Source organism: Tauraco erythrolophus, chromosome 12 (assembly GCF_009769465.1).
Source record: "Tauraco erythrolophus isolate bTauEry1 chromosome 12, bTauEry1.pri, whole genome shotgun sequence".
Taxonomy (NCBI): Eukaryota; Metazoa; Chordata; class Aves; order Musophagiformes; family Musophagidae; genus Tauraco; species Tauraco erythrolophus.
Genome location: NC_141476.1, coordinates 19,230,847 through 19,251,417, shown reverse-complemented (window position 1 = coordinate 19,251,417; position 20,571 = coordinate 19,230,847). Strand labels below are relative to the sequence as shown.

Sequence of the window (20,571 nt, the reverse complement as noted above, 5' to 3'; positions counted from 1 at the left end):
GATTAGGCGGCAGAGATGAGACCAGGCTGTGGACGCTCCTCCTGAGGCTACAGCTGCCCAGCTGGCGCGAGCCCCTGCGAGCAGGGTGCCCTCTCAAGCCCCTGCCCGGCAGGTCAGCCCCACCTGGGCAGAGCCTCCAGCCCGCGCTTTCCTCCCGGCCCCCCGTTGGGAAACCAGCCCAAAAGCCAACACAGGACCGAACGAAAAAGAGAGCAAGAAGGCAGGCTGGCCCGGCACCCTGTGCCACTCCGGTGCCAGAGCCTCCCCAGCCTCGGAAACCAGCTGGCGGGGAGGTTCGCGGAGCCCCGGCTTCGCTCCGTGCTTCGTGACACCTCCTGCCCCCCAGACCCAACGCCAGCAGGTAACGCCGCACCCGGGGGGCTGGACGCTGGGACCCCTACCCCAAAAGTCGGTGACACCCCGGCAGCACCGGACGGCACCAGGCTGCGGATTAGGGCTACGTCCTCGCCTGGTCCTTCCCCTCCAGGCTGCACCGCCGCCAGCCTGCTGCCCTTCCCGGAGCCCCCGCCGAGCTGCCCCGGGGGACGGTCTCCCCCTGGGACCCCCGCGGCCCAGTGCGGGGCCCGTCGCGGTCCCTCGCCCGCCCAGGGGGGTCACCGCTCCCGAAGCACTGCCGGGGACAGGCCGGGGACTCCCCGCAGCCCCGAAGGACACGGCGCAGGGACCGACCTTCGCGGCTCCTCCCGTCGGCCCGGGCAGCAGCTGCGGCAGGGGCCGCCCACTAGCCCCCGGCACGGCCTAAGCGGGGCGGGAGGGACGACGACGTCGGCGGCGGGCGACCGCCTGCCGCCCTACCCCTGCCCCTAGCCCTAACCCCAGCCACCGCGGCGCCCCCGGCATCGCGGCACCCCGCCCCGGCGGCCCGGCCGGGAACCGCCCCCGCGGCCTGGCCGGGCCGGGCCGGGCCCCGTCGCCCGCGGAATCATGGGAGCTGTAGGCAACGCCCGGTCCGCGTCTTGGGACACACGCCCCTACGGGACTACAACTCCCGGCAGACCTCGCGCGCCGCGCGGGGTACGCTGGGAAGCGGAGTCCTGACCCTCCAGCCGCAAGCCCGCGGGGTAGGACTCCGCTTCCCAGCGTGCTCCGCGTGGCGGATGTAGCGGAGCGGAATTTCCGGTTTGCGCCGTGGTTGCGCTGGGCCTGGCGCGGCGGGAGCGGCGGCGGCGGAGGTGAGGGGCGGCCCCGCCCCGCGGGCCCAGTCGCAGCCCTGACGGAGGGGAGCGGCGGCGGTGGCGGTGTGGCCTGCTGTGGCGGAACCGGGCGGGAGTCTGGCGTGGGGCCGCCGGGGGCGGCTTCTGGGGGGTCTCCCCGGGTACGGGAGCGGGGCAGAGTCTCTGTGTGGCGGCCCGGGACAGGGAAGCGGGGGCGCGGGGCGGAGGGGGATGTTTCTGGGCGGTCCCCTGGGATAAAGACGGGGGCGGGCTGGGGGCTGCGGCTCGAGCAGCGCAGTCCGGTACAGGAGTACGGCGGGGTGTTCCACACGGCTGTGCCCAGCGTTGGGGCCTGCTGTCGGTGTCGTTGCCGGTGGTCGTGGTATTTCGGGATGTCTCCGTGTTATTCTGAGGTCCTGGTTCAAAATTGGGGCCTCAGTTACAACACGTGTTGTGTAAAGTGTTTCGGAACACTGTTTTTGGATGGGATGGACAAAAAGTGGGTTGGATTCATGCTGTGATGCGGCGAAAGGTGGTTGGGGCTCTCGCCGGGGCCGTGTTAGGTGATTGTAAGGCTCGGTGATGGGCTGAACGGGATTTTGGACTGTAAATAAGGTGTTAGGTGGAGGCAGGTTGTGGCCTGGCTTGTGCTGGAGGCTGGTGAAGGCTGGGCAGTGCAGTGGCAGGGAGCTACTGGGAGTAATGATGGTGGTTCTCATGTCTTGTTTTTTGAAACTATTGGTACCACAAGAGTTTGATGTTCTTGCTGGTGTGTGGTATTAATTTTGGAAATGTTGCTGAAAGTAGAATCCAGTTTTCTATCCCAACAGGGCCTTGGTGGTGTGAAAGTCTCTTCCAAGACTCCATAGTTGCGAATGTTCTTGTGAAGTCCTTTGGGATAGGCAAGGTCTCAAATAGGGATGGTGTGTTAGAAATTCAACTGATTGTTTCTAATACATGTTTTTAAAAGCATCATAGAACTCAAAAGCATACACATCCCTTTTTATAAGTGAAAACCTTCGGCCTGACACCCAGGAGAACTGAAATGGTTGTCTCTCCCTTTGCTTTCAAACTTCCGTGACATGGTTTTGATATTTCTTCACTTCTGGATTAGACATCTTCAACTTTAACATTGAAAATAACAGGCTTTCTTGGCTACTTGCACTTTCTGTAGCTCGGGGAAACATATTCTTTTGTGCCTCCTGCAGTGCTTGAGTTTTGCAGAGGCTTTTTCCTTTCTTCAGCTTTACAAAAACTTTACTGGGCACAGAAAGTTGTTCTGCGGCAAGTTACTTCCTCTGTTCTTTGAGAGTAGTCTTGTGTGTAGCTGTGTGTTTGATTTCCTCATGGTCTATAAATATCAAGTCTGTCAGGCTTGGCAAAATCTGTTTGGAGAGAAGCTGTGAGTATTGGAGTATTTTTCTGGAAATAGCATCTCTCTTAAACTTCAGTTTGCCTAATCTGTCACCAATTTCTCCTCTCTCCGCCCAGATTTGGAAAACAAGGTACAAAGTTGGACGTAAGTCAGTGAGGAGGTGCTTGAGGACTGTGCTGGCGTTCCTCTCTCTGCACCTTCCCAGAAACGTTTAATTATTCCTTCAGAAGGCTGGCTTCTCAGTCTGGCTCAGTTGCATGCTTCTGATGTACAGTGCCATTATTTTACCATAGCATGATGTAAATTGAAATAAGAGGTCCAAAAGAGTCAGACTTGGCACGTTCATTTGGAAAGCAGGATTGAGAGCATCTGTGCCAGGTGCTGGGTGGTCCGAGGGTGCGCTGGGGAGGGCAGGGGCACAGTCCTAAGAAAGTCCTTGAGTGTAATTGCCAGGGAGTATCCGGAGCTCCATCAGTCTCTCCTGGCTGCTGGGAGGGCTGTGGGACCACCAGTTGTTGGAGGGACTAAGACCACAAAAGAGCTTCCCCTGCTTTGAGGTGCACCCTGTGTCTTCACTGTAGCGGAGGCTTTGCCACCAGGAAGCAGAGCCAGCTGGGGGAGGAGGAGGGAAATAAAAAGCCATACTTTCGGGATATGTATCGGCCCTCCTGAATATTCAGTATAATTGTAGCAACTAATTATTGTCTCAAAAGAACCCCAAATCCAAGTTCTGTGAGTAGTGGACCACGCTGTGTGTTCTGCGGCTGCACTGCCGTGTCGCTCCGAGACGTCCCTTGTTGCCGCTTCCTTCAGATGCGCGGTTGTGACCAAACTGTGGCGAAACCAATTGGTGTGCAGCTCCTGGCACTCGGGGGTGGATTTTTGCCATGCCTTGCTGTTGGCCTGGCCCCAGCCCCGGGCTCTGTTGGTGAGTCTTTGGCAAACAGCCTTACTCACACTGGCCCGTCTTGCAGGGAGGTGGGAGCCGAGCCAGCAATCACCTGCCTGCGGCGGGAGGGTGCATCCTGGTGGCCTCTCATCACAGCGTGCGTCTTCTGGAGCAGCTGTAGCAGGACGTGCCTTCAGGAGATGTGGGCGTGGGTGGAAGCCAGTCTTAAGACGTTTCTGTCCCTGTCCTGCAGTTTGCGGTCACCTTGTTTTGGGAGACTGTGTAGCAAACCGCCTTGCTGAAATGACCTGGGTTAAATATAACTCTTTTTGGAGGGTCATCCATGGTGCAGACCCAGAAGAGCATGAGCTGGCACAACTAACACGTTGTGCATTGCCAAAGGCAGAGCGGAGGGAGCAAATCCTATCAGGCTGAAGAGGGGACTGTCAGAGGCAGTGGTGCTGCCTGTGTTACTGAACCATGACCTCATGCTCGTGGATGTTGCTGCGTGGCTCAGCTGATCTGTGCCAGACCTGGTATCAGGCCAATGTATTTTTTTTCCTGGTTGGATAATTTGAATGTTATGTCTAAAGATTTCCCAGCTGGCAAGGGAATTTTTTTTAAGCACCAGTAAGCTTGTTGACTTAATGAGAACTGGAATAGGGGAGGAAATCAAAAGGGAAGAATGAGAAACACCAGGTCTGCAGATGTCTGCAGGCTGCAAAAGATCATAGATAAAAGGACTGGCTGATGACAGCCACCTGTAATGATAACGGCCATAACCGTCTCCATTCACCTGTCCTCTCTGTGGGAGGTGCAACGTCAGTTCTCTTAGATTCACCTTCGAGAAAGGAAAAAGAAAAAAGGTAGAGCTTATGGAGGAAATCCTTGGGACTGTGGAGGTGCTTCGTGCATCAAGGGCCGTGTAGAACGTGAGCAGACCAGTGCTCTCGGGCTTGAGTGACCAATCGGATGAACCTGTTTCTTTAGAAACGACGTTACAGTGGATGGGTGAGTGGTGGTTGTACAGGTTGCCTTCACCAGCCTCCTCACCCTTGCACACCGAGGCCTGCCAGGCCCTGCCATCCCCGGCTCCCACATGAGCGTTCACTGGCTGCTGCTGGACCCTGGCAGGAGCAGGTGCTCCCTCTTGGCAGGGCAGCTCCCGTTAGGTCCTTGGCACAGGCAGCTGCTGGCAGCAGCATCTGGAATCGTCCCCAGGTATAAGGTCTATCGTAACCTGCTCTTTCGACTGCCACCCATACGGCAGCGCTGACCTTTGGAAGTGAGAAGAAACAGGATCTTGTGTGCTTCTCTCTGAGTTTAGCTGCTCTAGCCAGACCCGGTGGTGAATTGTCTGTGCTGTCTTCTGTTCCACCTAACCACTGCAGGTAGTGTAATGCTGGTTTTGAGCTGCTTTGCAGAAACACTTGAGTCCCAGGTCTCCTAACCTTGGTCTACTGGCACGGGAGCCTTCCGGAGCCACTGCACCTGGATTATCCAGAGGAAGTTTGAGACCATCAGATTGCTACCTACCTCATTTTGCTCTATGTTCTGCGGCAACTTTTTTCTCTGGAAAGACGAAAAGTACTTCTCACTTCAAGTCCTGGCTTTGGCAATCGCCAGGAGGTCCTCACCTTCTCTGCTGGTGGGAGGACGTGGATGAAATTTCAGATCTCTGTTGAGGCAAATGTTATTTGTGGCACTCAGCTTGATGAGGGTAACGTTGGAGAACAGTGCCTGTAATGATTTATTGGCAAAGCCTACTCTGTTATCTACATACTTTTGAGGGCAGACTAAGCGTAGCAGACCAATAGTAGTGATCGTTTCCTTGAACAGCAAAGAGCTTTTGGCAGAAATAGTTTGGATTAAACATTAATCGCAAACTGTGTTTCGGCGGCGGTCCTTGTTGTTTATAGATTGTGGCGTTCTCACATTCCTAGCTGCGCTCCGAGTAGTGTCAGACAGCACAGTATGTTGGAAAGCTTTATGCTAATCAAAGCAGATACCAAATTGTTTGCCCACCCATATTGGCAGTTTGATTTCAGAAGTCATTCGACACTTGGAAATTTGAGCAGGGAGAAACACAACAATTAAATTCATTCATGCCTGACGGTGGTCTTGTGTATTTGCGGATACTGATCCGATGTTCCACAAGCCCTTTCTAACCAGCAGTGTTTTTCTTACACGATGTGTGTTCTTTGCCTTGTGGCTTATTGTCATGTTGTTTATTCAACAGGTTGTGCTGTCTTGGTGTTCTTGGAGTGAATTATTTGTTTCTGGAAACCTACCAGGCAATATCAAAATGTGGGGAGACCATCGACAAGGCAACAGAATGGGATCTTTCCGGTAAGCGTTTGAATGTACAGTTTGTTTCAGCAACATTCTTAAATATAATAAGCCGTAGGAACTTTTTGTTTGTCAGTATTTCTGCACATCCTTCCAAAAGCAGATTCTTTTGGTAAAAGTTCTGAGGTCCGTGTGGGGCTAGGTGTGATTGCCAAAGAATAGGCAAGTTAAGTGACAGTGTAACTTTCTGCATTTTTGTGAAGTTTATTCATTTCTTTTTTTTTAACAGCAGCTGCTTTTAGTGTTTCTATTCCTTCTCCACACCACCTTTTCCAGTGGTGCTTCATTTAGCTGTTGGAAGCTAAGATGATGCTATGCCATATAGATTTTGGCCTGCGTGCTATTCAAGACCTAGGAGAGAAGCTCTCCTAACACTGTGATGTTGATTCTCTTCAACCATGGTGCTTGCCTTAACTTCAGAAATACTGACACTTGTGTTGCACACAGAATTTTATGAAAACGTGGAGAGCTTAGTTCTCTCCATGAGGTTAAGTAGACCATACGTCCCCGTGTTCTTTTCCATGGTCCTTCGTAAGATGTTTTTGAATGTCACTGGAACTTAAAGATTCATAAGCAACTGACCTGCACAGCGTGATATTTTTCTTAGTTTATATTCCTCTGGTTGTTACTGGGCCCTGTGTTTGCAAGAGGGCTCTGGGTATTAAAAAAAAATAATAAATGGAGGCATCAAGAGCTAGAGTTTTCCTGTTATGCATAATTCTTTCATCCTTTGATCATGCGTCCACCTCAGTTACTTGAATATCAGTGTAATAAACTTACTTGCTCATGGCATACTTTAGGTTTCTGCAGTAGGAATACTTCAAATAATTGTCCACCCGTAATGTGTTTAGAAAGCTGATGACATTTGAGCTATGAAAACCAGAATCCTCCAGAACATGTCTTAATGGTATTGGTAGGAGTGTGACTGTGTTTTGTATTGATACCAGTAGTGCTGTTCTGTTGATTTTTAAGTGGGTTTTTATGGCATCATTCTTTACTGTCTTGGATGTGGAATTCTAACCTCGAACCAAGTTTTAATTACTGTTCTATATGGTGGTGAAACAGGGGCATGTAGCTTAGGAACTATCTGTATATGGGTTGATTAACTGTGTAAATGTCACCTTGCATTCTGCTGGGGAGTGATTCTGTAGTGAAACTCGAAGAACAACATGACTTGCTGTAGTGGCTAAGGAAATGTCCACTGATTTGAGTAGCATTTGCTGTTATTCTAAAGTCTGTTGATATTTTATTATTCTGTTTTTTAAAAAAATATATTTGAGCCTCACTTAGGTGAAAAATCAGGTAGCTCCATCTCAAAAAAAACTCATTGGGTTTTGAAAAACTATCTTAAGACGAAATCTCTCCCTGAGTGGTTTTATGCAGGTATCAGGAGAGCTCATAGCTGCAGTGTTGTAAACTCTGTGTAAGACAGCCAGTCTGGAGGCACGAGCACAGGGTTGTCTTGAACATCGATTGTTGGCATGTTCCTGTGAGGCATCCTCAAAGTCTGAACTGAGAGCTTTCAGCATTTTGCCAGTTTAGACTCCAGCACAAGGAAGCATAAACGAGTCTCTGGAGTGTGTTAATAGAGCGTGTTTGGTAACCTCTGCTTTTATGTGCCTCAGGATGACGTGATGAGTTAGCTGTTTGTAATACTGCCCGGAGAGCTTAAGCTCAGGTGGTTCCTCACAGGCGTGTGCTGGTGATGCTAACCAACAAACACACCAGCTGGTGGAACCTTGAACAGCTGCAGAGCTGTGTGCAGTGCAGGACTATGTGGATTGCTACCGTCATTAACCCATTAATATTGCAGGTATTCCCTGTTGAGTGCTTCTGGAAATTGTGCTGAAATGGGAGCACCCAAGTTTACTTTCTCACATCTGTCGTATGCTGCCTCATCTTAAACTGCCAAACATCAATATCTTCTGCGGATCTTAGACTGTTACACAACTCTATAAAAGTTTAGAGAAGAATGTGCTGCTGTGTAGATTTCAGACTCTAAGCACGTTATGAATAATACTGTCTTTATTTCTACAGTGGGAGCCAAGAAGAAAGGTTTGCTCCCGGGTGGAACAGGGAATATCCTCCTTCCCTTGATAGTCTTGCTCAAGAAAGACACTCTGGCAACTTCTCTGGCAGAGAATCACTTCCTTTTGATATCCAGGCACTCACAGGCCTCCTCAATCCTCAGTTTGCCAACAGAGAGGAACCTTCTTTCAGCTTTGGAGCTAGAGATGGACCACGTAGTGACTTCAGAGGTGGGGAGGGGCACCACGATTTCAGGGGCAGAGATTTCCCACCATCTGACTTCCAGGGCAGAGATGAGTCTCAGATGGATTTCAGAGGTAGGGAGCCACCATCTTCTGAGTATAGGGGCAGGGATATGTACTCTGGAGACTTCCGGGAGAGAGAAGGGCCACCTATGGACTTCAGGGGTGGGGACGTTCCTTCAGTGGACTACAGGAGCAGGGACACGTTCCGTATGAACTACAGGGACAGGGAAGCACGTAATATGGATTACAGGGGCAGAGATGAACCTCCGTCAGACTTCCGGGGAAGGGGGTCTTTTGATCTAGACTTCAGAGGTCGAGATGGATCTCATTCAGACTTCAGGGCACGGGATGTCTCTGGGCTAGATTACAGGGGCAGAGAGCATTCTTATTCAGACTTCAGAAATAGAGATGTACCTGATTTGGACTTCAGGGGTGTGGGCACCTCTGATTTCGACTTCAGAAACAGAAATGCACCATCGTCAGACTTCAGAAATAGGCACAGGTCCCGATCTGATCAGGATTTTAGGAGCAGAGATGTGGCTCCTCCTATGGACTTTTCAGATAGGGAAATGCCTCCTGTGGATCAAAGCCTTGTAGATTTTAGGCGCAACCAGTCTACTGCACCTTTAGCAGAAAGAGAGGGCTCTGGCTTAAGCACCAGCAAGAGAGAGGAGTCTGCACTTGGTCTAGATAGAACTCCCTTTGGTAGCCAAAAAGGAGAATTTCAACATTCAGAAGCACCAGCCAGAGAAGAAGAATCCCTTGGATTGAGTCTGGAAGACGATGCTTCACACAATTTCCAAAACAGCTGCGGACCTCTTCCTACTGTTCAGGACCAAGAGGAGCAACCTCAGGCCTTTGCTAACAAGCAGCAACAGCAGCAGCTTTCTGGGGGGAGCAGCAAAGATCCGATTCTGATCTCGGGTTAAAGGGTGAAGGTGACCTGGATTTCCTTGGAAGGCAAGATACTGACTACCGAAACATTGAGTATCGTGATGTGGATCACCGGCTGCCAGGGCATCAGATGTTTGATTATGAACATGGCAAGTCCTTTTCGGAAGGGAAACCCAGCAAAGATTCTAGGCCCTATAAGAGCCTTCAGGTAGGTGGTTTTGTCTGTTGATGTTTCTGTTAAACGCGTCTTGGCCAAAGAATGAAAGGAGCTGGGAAAGAGTCTTCCCTTCATATCCCATTGCTTCAGTTTTATCCTAATTCACCGACCTTCTCCGAGACCATGCTCAACCTCATGCTCCAGATTGTTTTAGTGGGCACCCTTTCTGCCTAAGAAATACCTTCTTCTCAAGAGAAATGCGATTTAGCAATTGCGAATTGCTAAATATGTAGAACCAGATGGGGTTCAGAAAGTGCCCAGGTTGAAAATGACCAGAAGGAGGGTGTTGGGGATCAGTGGGATATAGAAGAACTTTATTGTCTTACTTTCCCCTGGACATTGCTTATGAGCACTGCCAGAGAGAAGCTACTGGCTTGGGTGGAGCTGCGTAGAACAGTATAGCTGTTCTCATGCCTGTTTTGTTTTCCTTCAGAGTTAACTTAGAAATCTGAAGGTGATGGTAACTACCGAGTTAATAACTACGGTTGAATTTGAATCTCCCACTGCTGCAAAGCAGAGAGAGGCAATTTCCCTGTTTTATTTTCCTGGACCTAGATCTCACTGTGCAGCTCAATGAGTATATGAAGCTGGAAACGCTAGTCCTCCCGAGCTCTCTGAATCTTAAACAGTGCCGCAGTTAAAGATTTGAGCCCGTCTGCTTACAGGCCTTTGAATTATACCCAGCTTTAATTTGTTACTGTTTGCGTATCTTGTGAGCTAGCATCTCTCATTTGTAAAAACCATCTTGATTGTGTGAACTCAAGGACCAGGATTACCGAACCTGTCCCAAATACGTGAAGCCAAGCAAGCTCATTCGGCTAGGAGGAGTGCCCGAAACTGCCACGAAGGATGATGTAAGTGGGATGTTTTTAATCCAAAAACTTCTATCAAGGGTTTCTAAACGTACCATTTTTAAGCCTGGTTAATGTAGTTCAGACGGTTTGGTCGTCTTCCCCAAGGAAAACCCAGATTTAGAAGTGATTGCAATGTTATTCTGTTTTTCGGGGCGTCTGGAAGCGATGAGTTTTCCTGCAGTCACATCTGGGGTGCTGGTGGCTAAAAGCCTTCGCTCCAGACTCTTTAACATGCCTTACTTCCAGCATGGCTTTATATATACCGAGTATTGTTTTTACTTTGTTGTTGTGTTTTGGGCCCAGAAGACTTGGAGTGTCTAAGTGCACTTGTTCCTTCTTAATTACCTGAAATTGCTTAAATGAGATCTTATAAAGATGGAAAAAATGTCTGCTGCTACTGCTGATTTTAGTTGTTTAAAAAAAGTCTAGACTACAAGGTGAAAGAAGCTCTCTTTCCCAAAGATTCCACTTTGAATTAGGATTATTTTTGGTGGCAGTTGCAGACATGACAACGCCTACGTGCAACAGTTTTTGCTGGGTTTAGCTGCGATGATCAGAGCTGCGAAAGTGTGATACTGGAGAGCTCACGGCAGAAACTTTGTCCAGCGGAGGAAGATAAGACTCAGAACAGCCACCTCATGCCCCTTGATTTTTCTGAAAGGCAGTAACTGCCTGGCTGAAACCAGCATGACAAACCTTTGCACAGTTGAATTTTGGTGTAAATGGTGCTCGCCTACTTAAACAGAACCCCAAAAATCCTTCCCAAAACTCAATAAACAGTTCTCGGGTACTGCAGGAACTTAATGGGGAAAATGCGTCAGATCGTAACAGATTTAACCTAGAAAGAGAAGAAATCGTGGGGAAGGAGATGTGCGTCACCAAGTGCTTCGCTTTCCGAGGTTTTGTTTTGGAGACTGAAGTGGATCTTGGTTTTCCCGTAGATTCTCAACGCTTTCCGAGGGCCTGATGGGACACCTGTGAAGGACTTGCGACTGAAAGATTACAGCTCAGGTGAGGATGCTTTTCCAGTGCTTCTGGTTTAAAGTTTACAAAAGGTATTTTTCACACCGATACTCACTTAGGCAGTTTGGTTAGAGTCTTTGGTGCTGTAATTGCAGGTATTTTTGAATAAAAATGCCCACTGAGTTTTGCAGTTTGTGCTCTTGTCTTCAAAACTGATGGCTGTGCTCACTGCTACTTAAGAGGTAAAGCATGTGTCCTGGTGCCTCTAGATGGACGTAAGAGCAGTAGGAAAAACAGCAAGGCTGTTCTAATAGCCGTCAGGAGTAAAGCAAATGCTGATGTGGGACAGCAGGTTAATTCTCAATCATTTTTTAAAATTATTATTAAATCATTTTGGATTGTTCGACGTCTTTAAGATGGTCTTACTGTGGAACATATCCTGCAGAAATAGTGTCCTCATGAAACCTGATACATCCTACCATTTCTCCTTCAGTAACACGGAACTGTTACCCTTCTTAGATATGAAGACAGGTTAAAAAGGAAAAAGTAAGTTTTACAAACAAATATCCAAATACTAGATCTGGATGCGCTTCCTCACTCAAAGAACAAAGTTTTGCTGTACTTCTGATCAGTATGTATAGGATTCTGAAGAAAGAAATCCTTTACAAGGCTGCTTTTTGAGAGAGTTGACTGGAACAAAGATGTGCGATGGTAGGAAATGCAGGGTGAGTCCTGGGGATTGGTTTGGATTGTACTAGTAGGGAATATCTGGAAACCAGAGGAGGCCATCTGAAGTTTCCTCTCCTGCTCTGATGATGCTGAACAGCTCCTGCTCCAGCGTGAATTTCTGTCATTTTCCAAAGAAAGAGAGAATGGCAGGGCTGTTTTCTGTCTTTTTTTTTTTTTTTTTCCAAACCTAGGATAGCAGAGGCTTCTAACCTTCGTCAGTGCTTTTCCTTATTACCAATGAGCGTTGCACGTGAAGCAGCTGGAATTCTTGATGTCAATACATTATGTAAAGGCTTCCTATGTGTTTAGTAGCTGGGGAGAGAAACTGGGGCAGTTGGGTATTTCTCAAGTATATTTTGTTTCTGGAAGCTGTCAAAGGAGATTTCACAACTGTCTTGTGAACCTTTGAACTGCAGAACACCCTGTGTCACTTAATTTGGTCTGACCCAACAAACAGGGCTTAAGGAGCACAGTTAATCTTTCTTGCTTCCTTTCCTCTTTTCTGACCATAGCACAGTGTGGCTGTCGTCAGCCGCACAGCACTGACAATAATTGCAACATACTCGTTTTTTACCCATGCTGATGTGATTTGCCAGTTGTTTTTTTCTGAAATACATCACTTTTCAGTAATAAATCAACCTGAATGGGAAATCTCTTCATAAGTCTTTTCATAGGTCTCTTCTTGTATACGTCTCTTCTTGCTGCCCTCATTAGGGAACTGTTGTCTCTTCCTTCATGTTCCCCATTTCAAAGGTTATTCAGGATGAGACACAGTGTCTGAAGTTGTGTGCAGAAGCCCTGGTATCTGCTGGTGGTCACATGGAATATGAGAGTTGCAGTTTTCTGCTGTCTCTCTAAAAGCTGCGTTCAGTTTCAGTCTGTCTACTCAGCTGCAAAGTTGGGGTTTTTTTAAGTTTTTCTGGCGATTGTGAGGAGGGAAAGAATGAAGTTAAAATTAGCTCATATTTTATGAGCTATTTAAAGCTGTTGTTTAACCCTGTCCAGTCAACATCAGTAATTTAAGCAGTGTAGCATTATTCTAGGTTGTGTGGATACTCCAAATACTTTGTTTTGCATTATGTCCTGAGGCTGCAAATGCAGCTGCTAATGTAAACAGCTTTCTGATCCTTGTTACGCAAGATGGATACGTCTAGGACAATAAAAGCTTCCTGAATTGTGAAAACTTCTTGGAATTGGGTAACTAGAAGCTGTAGTAAATTCAATCCAGCTTTTCATGTTAGGTCGTCCTGTAGAGAAGTGTGTGAAATCGAATTCATATTAACTTCTGAAAAGCTAAACCTGTTTGAAACTAGAGGCCAGTCATGGGCTAAACAATGCTTTTAGAGGGGGTGTGTATGGAAATACTCAGAAGAATTAAAAGCAAACTTGCTGGATTACTAATGTCTCTCGGATACACCGGGGCCCTCTGGCTGCATTGCTGTATGGGTTCAACGGGGCGACAGCAGCCTGTCTCAGAAGAGTGCGTGCTCAGCCTGTCTGAGTGGGTTGTATATTTTTGAGTGCTGTCCAGAAATGTTAAAAATAACATTAATCATGACTATGCATGTGGAGTGTGTTTGAGAGAAGAATGCCTGCAGCTGCTGGAGAACAATAACACCCATAACAAATAACAGGCAATTAACTTGAAATAAGTGAGGTTCGGATCAGTTTCACAAAAAGAAAACGCTTATCATAAAGCTTATCTCAGCAGCTTCGACATGATGATCCCTCTGTATGATCTTTCAGAAGACTCTTTTCGGAGAAAATATATGGTTGATATTTCTTGGAAAAAGCAGATCAACTTCTTTATAAAGCCCTTTCTTTTTACATACTGTGTGCGCTCTAAGGGGAACATTTTCACTGAAGGTTGTGCTGAGCATGGAACACTGTTCTTAATATACCTGGTGTGATTTTAAACAAGTGAAAGGAGAGACCTTGGGAACTGACATAGTATTTCTATTTAAATCAAAAAGGCAGATATTTACGGACAATTACAAAATATCAAAGTCAGACTTCATAGTATTACCCTATGCAACATTAAAGGGTAATTTCCATCGGTTAGATTTTCGAATTGATGCCCCTATGTTCAGACCGAAAGTATCAGATCCATTTGTGGGGGAAGAGGGGTTGTTCCTGCGTGATGTGTAAGCTTTGGCAGAAGCAAGTGTACTAGGTTGTTGGCTTCTTTTTCAGCTTGCCTTTTCAAGTGTGTTTGGTCATGTCTGTTCAATTAATCATTTCAAAGAATAAACCCTGAGGTGATAGTGGAATCTTCTCAAAGACCATCAAGTGCTTTAGTCTGCAATTTCTCCTGGTGCCTCTTGCCTCATGCGGAGGCCGCGCTCTGGGTGTGTGGTAGGTACTTTGGGTGTACGGTAGATACTTGCAGCTATGATTGTCAGCCGCTCTCTGAGAAGGGGTGATCAGGCACAGCTTGTGAGCTCCCCCTGCCCCATCTGAAGGAGCTTATCTCTGCTCACTGGGGTCAAGGCTTTCATGTGGCTTTACAGTGTGGGCCTCCCTCTGTGGAGCTGCTTGAGCAGCGTGTAACAGCACCAGGCTGCTTGTGTCACGGTGCCTGCCGTCCTCCTGTTACTGCCTGTGAGCTCGCGTTGGTGATGACTGCCAGGAACTTGGATCCAATACTTTTTGACCTTGGAGGAATCTCACGTGAACACACCTTGTCCTGGTTTTGATTTTGATCGTTTTTTTAAACTTCTTTCCTGCCTGATTCTCATCCAGCTTTACTTCTACTTTTCTGACTCATGTCAAACATAAGCAAAGTCTGAGATATCATCTTGAGTGTCTGATGTGCACAGAACTCTTTGGCTGAACACACACGTATGCCCTGGAGAAGAGAGCACACGGAGCTATCTTTATCTTAAAGGGCTGCTTGTGATGAGTCGTTCACCCTTAAAAGATGCTGCAATGCTGTCCAAGTAATAAGTGAAAACATGAAGCATACTCCGAGCCTTCTGTTCAAATTATTCTCCTGGATGCAGTCTGCGGTGAGACAAGCTTGGAACGTGTGTTTTCCAACCAGGATTTGTGTTAGGGTTAGTACCAGCAGTTGGGAAAAGCTATTTAGAGAAAGCAAGCCCGAGAAATTGCTGGCAGCCCATGAGGCTTTTCCTACTTACTCTGCAAGCACATCTGGGGAACCGAGAGGAGTTTTTGCTGAGCTGGCAGAGAACGGACACACTGACTGAGATGGAGAGCAGCATATGCAGAGGACCTGGAGGCTCCAGAAGGAGCAGTGAGGTCTGCCCAGCCCCTTTATGTACCCTCTAAATTAGTGCAGCACTTCAGAAATCAGGAGATTTGGTTTTGTTAGCCCTCTTCTAACCCTTCTGAATACTCACTTTTGAACCCCAGGTGGGGATGTGGGAATGCAGTGCTGCACCCCTGGGGAGAAAAGCACCCATAGAAAGGGGGTGGCTGGAGCAGGGAGGAGCTCTCTGAACAGCAGTAATGCTTGGGGCCAGAGGCATGGCCACCTGGGTACAGGTTGCTGATGCTAACGGACAAGCATCCTCCTGTGGTGGAGGTACATGGAGGAAACGTGGTGTAACCTGAAAATGTGACTAACCTAGCAGCTACTTAATGGCAGCTGCCTGCTCTGTTTCGAAAGCTTTTGTTTAGCAATTACTATTGGTACTAAATGTACTTTATTGCTCGCTTAGCCACCTTCTTGCACTAGCATTTATTTTTTGTTTCATTTCTCCAGACCTGGACCTTGTGTGGTGCTTGGAACTACCCCTCTTATCTCTCCCTTTGTTAAACTTAAACTGCCTTGGCCAAGTCCTAGAAGAAACTGGATTATCTTGCTTGTTCTCACTAAGGTCTGCCACATTGGAGCTCTGTTAAATATTAATAAGACCCTTAGATAAACCTTTAAAAGGTGCTTTTTTTTTTCCTCCAAGTGCTCCTGCATGCCACAGGTGCCATCGTGTCACAGCTTCCAGCCTTTGGTAGGGCTGGAGAGCTGAGCTGCTGCTCTGCATGGAGAGGGGATGTTTCTGGAGGTGTGCAGCAGAACCGTGCTAAACTGAGACCTTTTGTTTCTTTCCAGGAGTGATACAGTGCCCTTGGGGAAACCCCTCTGAAGGGTGGATTTGTGGCCAGCTAGTGGCTTCCTCATGAAGAGGGCTTGGCACCAATCCTATGGAGTTTGATTAGGAGTAGGTCCCACAAGGAATTGTATTCTTTGGCTTAGTACAAAGAACGTGCTGTGGGTTGATGTGAGATGTACCTCTGTGCCACAGCCTGTATTAGAGACATCTTGCCTGTTGTGCTAATTATACAGAAGACAACTTGGCTCGCTGTCAAGGCTGGTGCTAATGCTGAGAGCTGAAGTGATCATCTATGAGCTCATGAGATGCTGTAGCACACATGGAGTTTCCTTTTGAGGCCTGACCAGGTCACCCGCTCATCAGCAGAGTTCCTCAGTCTGCAGGGGCTCACGTTTCAGAATTTGGGGAAATATCTTCAGCATTGATCTGTGTGAAGCAATTGATTCTTGTTTGTAGCCAGAATAGCCTGGCCAGGACTAAAAAAAGCACTTAGAATTAGCCCGTGGTCATCAATGCCAGTCCTTGCCAGTTTTCCCAGTGTGTGACAGGCAGTAGGCTTTTGGCTAGTCTTGCTTGATTTCAGGGCGGGTAGTGCATTGTCTCTTGGAAGCAAAAGGCGTTCTTGCCCATCTTCCTCATCTGTGATGTGGTGGCTTAGGACATAGGAAGTACGAATCTGTTTTAGGGCAGTGTTTGTTATCATGATCAGCCTTGGTGCAGGGTTATAATGCGTGTTCGACAGAAAAGGCAACGCACACGTTCATCCGTAGAACGCGCTGGCAGCCTTTTCGACATGCAGAATCTTTCTCTGTTACCATTTTTACAAATGTGCTCACTGTTTTTGCACCTCCAGCACAAAACTTCAAGGCTTTTCACAGTGTGCTGACATTATTGCTTTGATTGCTTTTCTGAGTTGTTTGTGCTAAGTGACAGATCGTATGTCCTGGAGATCAAGTTCACATTAGCAGCACTTTAAAACCAAGTTCCTGTCTGCAACACCCTTCCCAGGTCCTCTCATGGAGTTTTGTGAAGGTTCCAGCGTTCTTTGGATTCCAGGTTTTTGTACAAATATGTTGTAATACTTTGTCTTTAATAAAGTTACAGTGTGTATGATCTTAATGTTGTGGGTTTTCCCCTCCTCCCCACTGCGCTGGTGTACGAGCTGTCCTCCTTCTGGGCCAAGAAGGGCTGAGAGCCGTCTGAGGCTCTGATGTTGTAGTTCCTGTAGTTTATGGCGTTGCCTGTGTTTGCCTTTGAGGACATCTCAGGCAGGTCCTTTCTACATCTTGTCCTCCTGGATTTAGGGAGAGGGATGGACTGTAGCTCTCTACCTTTCAGAATATAGCTGTGTTTCATATCGTTTGGTTTCAGTGCTGTTCTCTTGTGCAGCGCTGTCATGAATGGTTGTGTAAGAGCGTACTTGTTTTACACAGTGGGACAGTACGAAGTGGCAGGCCTTTTCCCTGCAGCCAGGTGTGGCTTGTAAATGCTCAGCCTTTGAAAGGAATTGGAAACAGGACTCATTGCCGATCGTCCTGTTTAGTATTCAACAGCAAGCCTTTTCTGGTACAGCTCTTCAGCTTTAGTAGCTCTGAAGACCAATTTGTCTGTGCAGTAAAGAGTTCTGACAAATTTATGGACGCCCAGAATCCACCAGCTGGTATTGAGAGAGTTCTCAGGTTTGGCATCCGAGCTTGTGTTCGCACAGATAGATTGCTGCCGTTCCCTGCCGTGTTGCGGGGGGGCCCTCCAAGTTTCCAGACTGTGTGGACAGCTTTATTTTTCATGGCTCGCCATGGAAGGCACTGCGCTGTTGCCCAACCTCACTGCAATGGCAGGACTCACCGCCACTGCCGTGGCAGATACCGGCAGTACTGTGCATGTTCAGGAGCTCTTGGCTTCTTGGAAGCGTTGAGTGTATTATGCCTGATAATGATACTACAGTGTAAGAGCACAGAGATACAGAGAAAGCCCTGTGTTTTCCAGTATTTTCTTGTGATGAGGTATTCACCCTTTAGTATGGATGAGCCACATCTGTGTCTTTCCTTGGAGGAAACAGAAAAACTTGTGCATGGGGTTAAGGGCATATTTCCAAAGTCTCCCCCACATGAGGTGGTTCTTCCTATCGACCAAGGAATAGCAGATTCTCTGAGAACAGTGCGCAAAATCCAGTCTCGACTACCTGAGCTGTGCAAAGGTCAGTGTGTGAGACGGCAGATTCTTTCAAGGGATGTGGAAGTCCTTCATACTCACTCCGTACGTTATGCCATGGTTGCCTTTGAAGCAATAGAACTTTCTTCTCTAACACAGATAGAACTCTGTAGAGGATTTCCCTACCTGCACTCTGCTCTTCTATGTCGTCTCTGGAGAGAGCATGCAGCAAGAACGTCCTTGCTTCAGCAGGCTTGCCATGGCTCTGCTTTAACGTGATGTCTCTCTGAGTCCTAAAACTACAAATGCTTTTCTTCTCTGCTAGTTCTGTCTCATCCTACAGGAAAAAAACACAAGTGGAGTGTTGTTGGGATGGTTGAGGAGCTCTCTGCCTATGGAGGCTCCATCATTATCATCTGCTGCCCTCAAGCTGCTTGGCCCCCGTCTGGCAGATGCAGGGATCTCCACAATATTCACAGCTGGCCCAGCTCTCCACTTTAGCATAGTGTCTTTTGGCAACCTGTTATACAGAGGCCATCTTCTTACCTTTCAGGCTGGAGGAGAGCGAATATGTTCATATTACACCACAGCAGATGGGTATTTTGTAGCAGTTGTTTTTGAGAGGGCAGGTGACGGTTCATCATGGACTTAAAGACGAGTAGTTGTGACACTGAGGGACATGGTTTAGTGGTGGACCTGGCAGCGTTAGATTGAACATGATGATCTTAAGGTCTTTTCCAACCTAAATGATTCTATGATAAGGTTAACTAATACCTTAAGCTTGTAGGGGTGGGCAGTAATGTGACTTACTGTGTGCTTATTTCTAGAGTCAAGGAGCTGGATCACCTCTCGAATTGGATGCCTTTGTCATGTTGCCATCACGCCTTCTTTCCAAAAGTATCTTTGGTTTGGCATAGACAGGGCTGCTATCATTACGTGATCTTTTCGTTTGGCCTCGTAAAACTCCAGAGATATCTTTTTGATGTCTTCACACTGCTTACAGCCCCTATCAGAATAACATTATGGTTTTCCTTTATTTAGATCTTTGACATAACAAGCTAACTTGAAGTAACACATTACTATGTGTCAGTTGTTCAGTAGAAACTGCGTGTGTATAGAAACAAGTCTTATTTTAAATCCCAAAGCTTTGATCTTTTTATCCGAAGCCAAAGAACAGCAATTTTAAGTCAAGCTTACAGGATTTTTAGCCAAACCATGGCATGCTAACGGGGACCTGCTGTTTGTTGTCACATTTCACTTCACTGAAACACATCTGTTTCAGAGGCAAAATATTCCTTATTCAAATGTTTGCAGAGCAGCTTCCTGGAGCTCCAAGTATGTTCTTACTCCTAAGTATTAAGCGATTGTGCCCATTTCAGTGCAGAAAACAACTGAGCATGCTTTGGGAACATCCATAAAGGACTGTGTATGTGTAGAAGCACTTAAGGGAAAACCAGAAGTCTTCTGGATTTTATGTGCACGCTCTCCTTTCACCCATCATATAGAGCCTGTGTTACTGTAGACTGGCACAGCTGAGATGAAGTAGTTAAATAAGGTGCAAAAGTCCGTTTACACAGTTCACCTAGAACATGGGGGGAGATGAGGACATACATGTTTTATGGCTATGCTAGGGCCAAAATCTGGATGAGTTCAAGTGTTGGAGGACAGTTCCCATTGGAAAGTTCATTTGGACAGTGTAACTATGCTGCAACGTGCTCAGAGGTTGTGTGGGGGAAATGCTGATTTCTTTCCTTTTTGACAGAGAGACTGTATTGATCATATGTGCTTGTGCCAAAACACAAAGTACTTCTTACTCCATTCTACTTTGTTTGTAGATCCTGAAACTGTAGTATTGTACTAATCAGTAGGTGAAGGATCAAATTAAGAAGATACCAGGATTTGCATCTTCACGAGAGACCTTGCATATGAATTTAGGCCACCTTGAGTCAAAACAAAAACTACACTGTAGTCTTAGCAGTGATTTTGCTTTCCCGGTTTGATTGCTTTGGTTTTGCTTTTGTGATCTGAAGAATGCCAGCGTGTGTCTGAAAGCTGTCACTCACAGGGAACATCACCTTACCTTGGGATGCCTGTTGAACCAATTCCTGCCTTTAGGTGCCTGGCCCCATGGCTCTGTTAAAGCCCCCTGCCCTGCTTCTGGTAACAGCAGCTGAATCGTTATGTCCTGACAGGCTTTGGAAATAAAAATATGCATGCTCAGCAGCTGCTATACAAGGAGCTGAACCAGCCCTACAGAAGAGGCAGGGAAGAGGCACAACAGTTGGTGGCAGGAGCCTCTCTAGCTGTTCCCCCTGAAGAACCAGCTGCACGTCACTTGGTTTTGTTTCAAGCGTTGTGCTCTGGGTAATGTGATTGTGGCAGAGCATGGAAAAATCAGCAAACGTTGCAGTTTGAAGGTGCTCTGTAGCAGCGCCGTTGTTCTGCAGGCCTCCATTTCAGTGACCTTTCCATCGTGGTCTGAAATGGAAGGATGCTCTGGCGGAGCTGGGGGCAGGGGACAGAGCAGGGGCGCTGTACCGTCCAAGGCTGGTTTTACTCTGTAGTTCTCACACACCGAACGTGCTTGTCAGACCTACGCAAAGGGCTGGATCTGGGAATGGAGGAAAGC

The 20,571-nt window shown here is 47.5% G+C and overlaps 1 protein-coding gene across 1 annotated transcript in view; it reads left to right on the top strand.

Annotated features, from left to right (window-relative positions):
• Positions 1-1,155: 1,155 nt before the first annotated feature.
• Positions 1,156-20,571, top strand: part of RBM6 (RNA binding motif protein 6) — a 58,033-nt gene continuing 38,617 nt past the window's right edge. The window contains 6 exon segments of the mRNA XM_086619054.1: positions 1,156-1,193; positions 5,679-5,788; positions 7,826-8,955; positions 8,958-9,163; positions 9,937-10,026; positions 10,968-11,037. Of these exon segments, the coding sequence (XP_086475180.1) occupies positions 5,745-5,788; positions 7,826-8,955; positions 8,958-9,163; positions 9,937-10,026; positions 10,968-11,037 (1,540 nt within the window). The 5' untranslated portion in view covers positions 1,156-1,193; positions 5,679-5,744.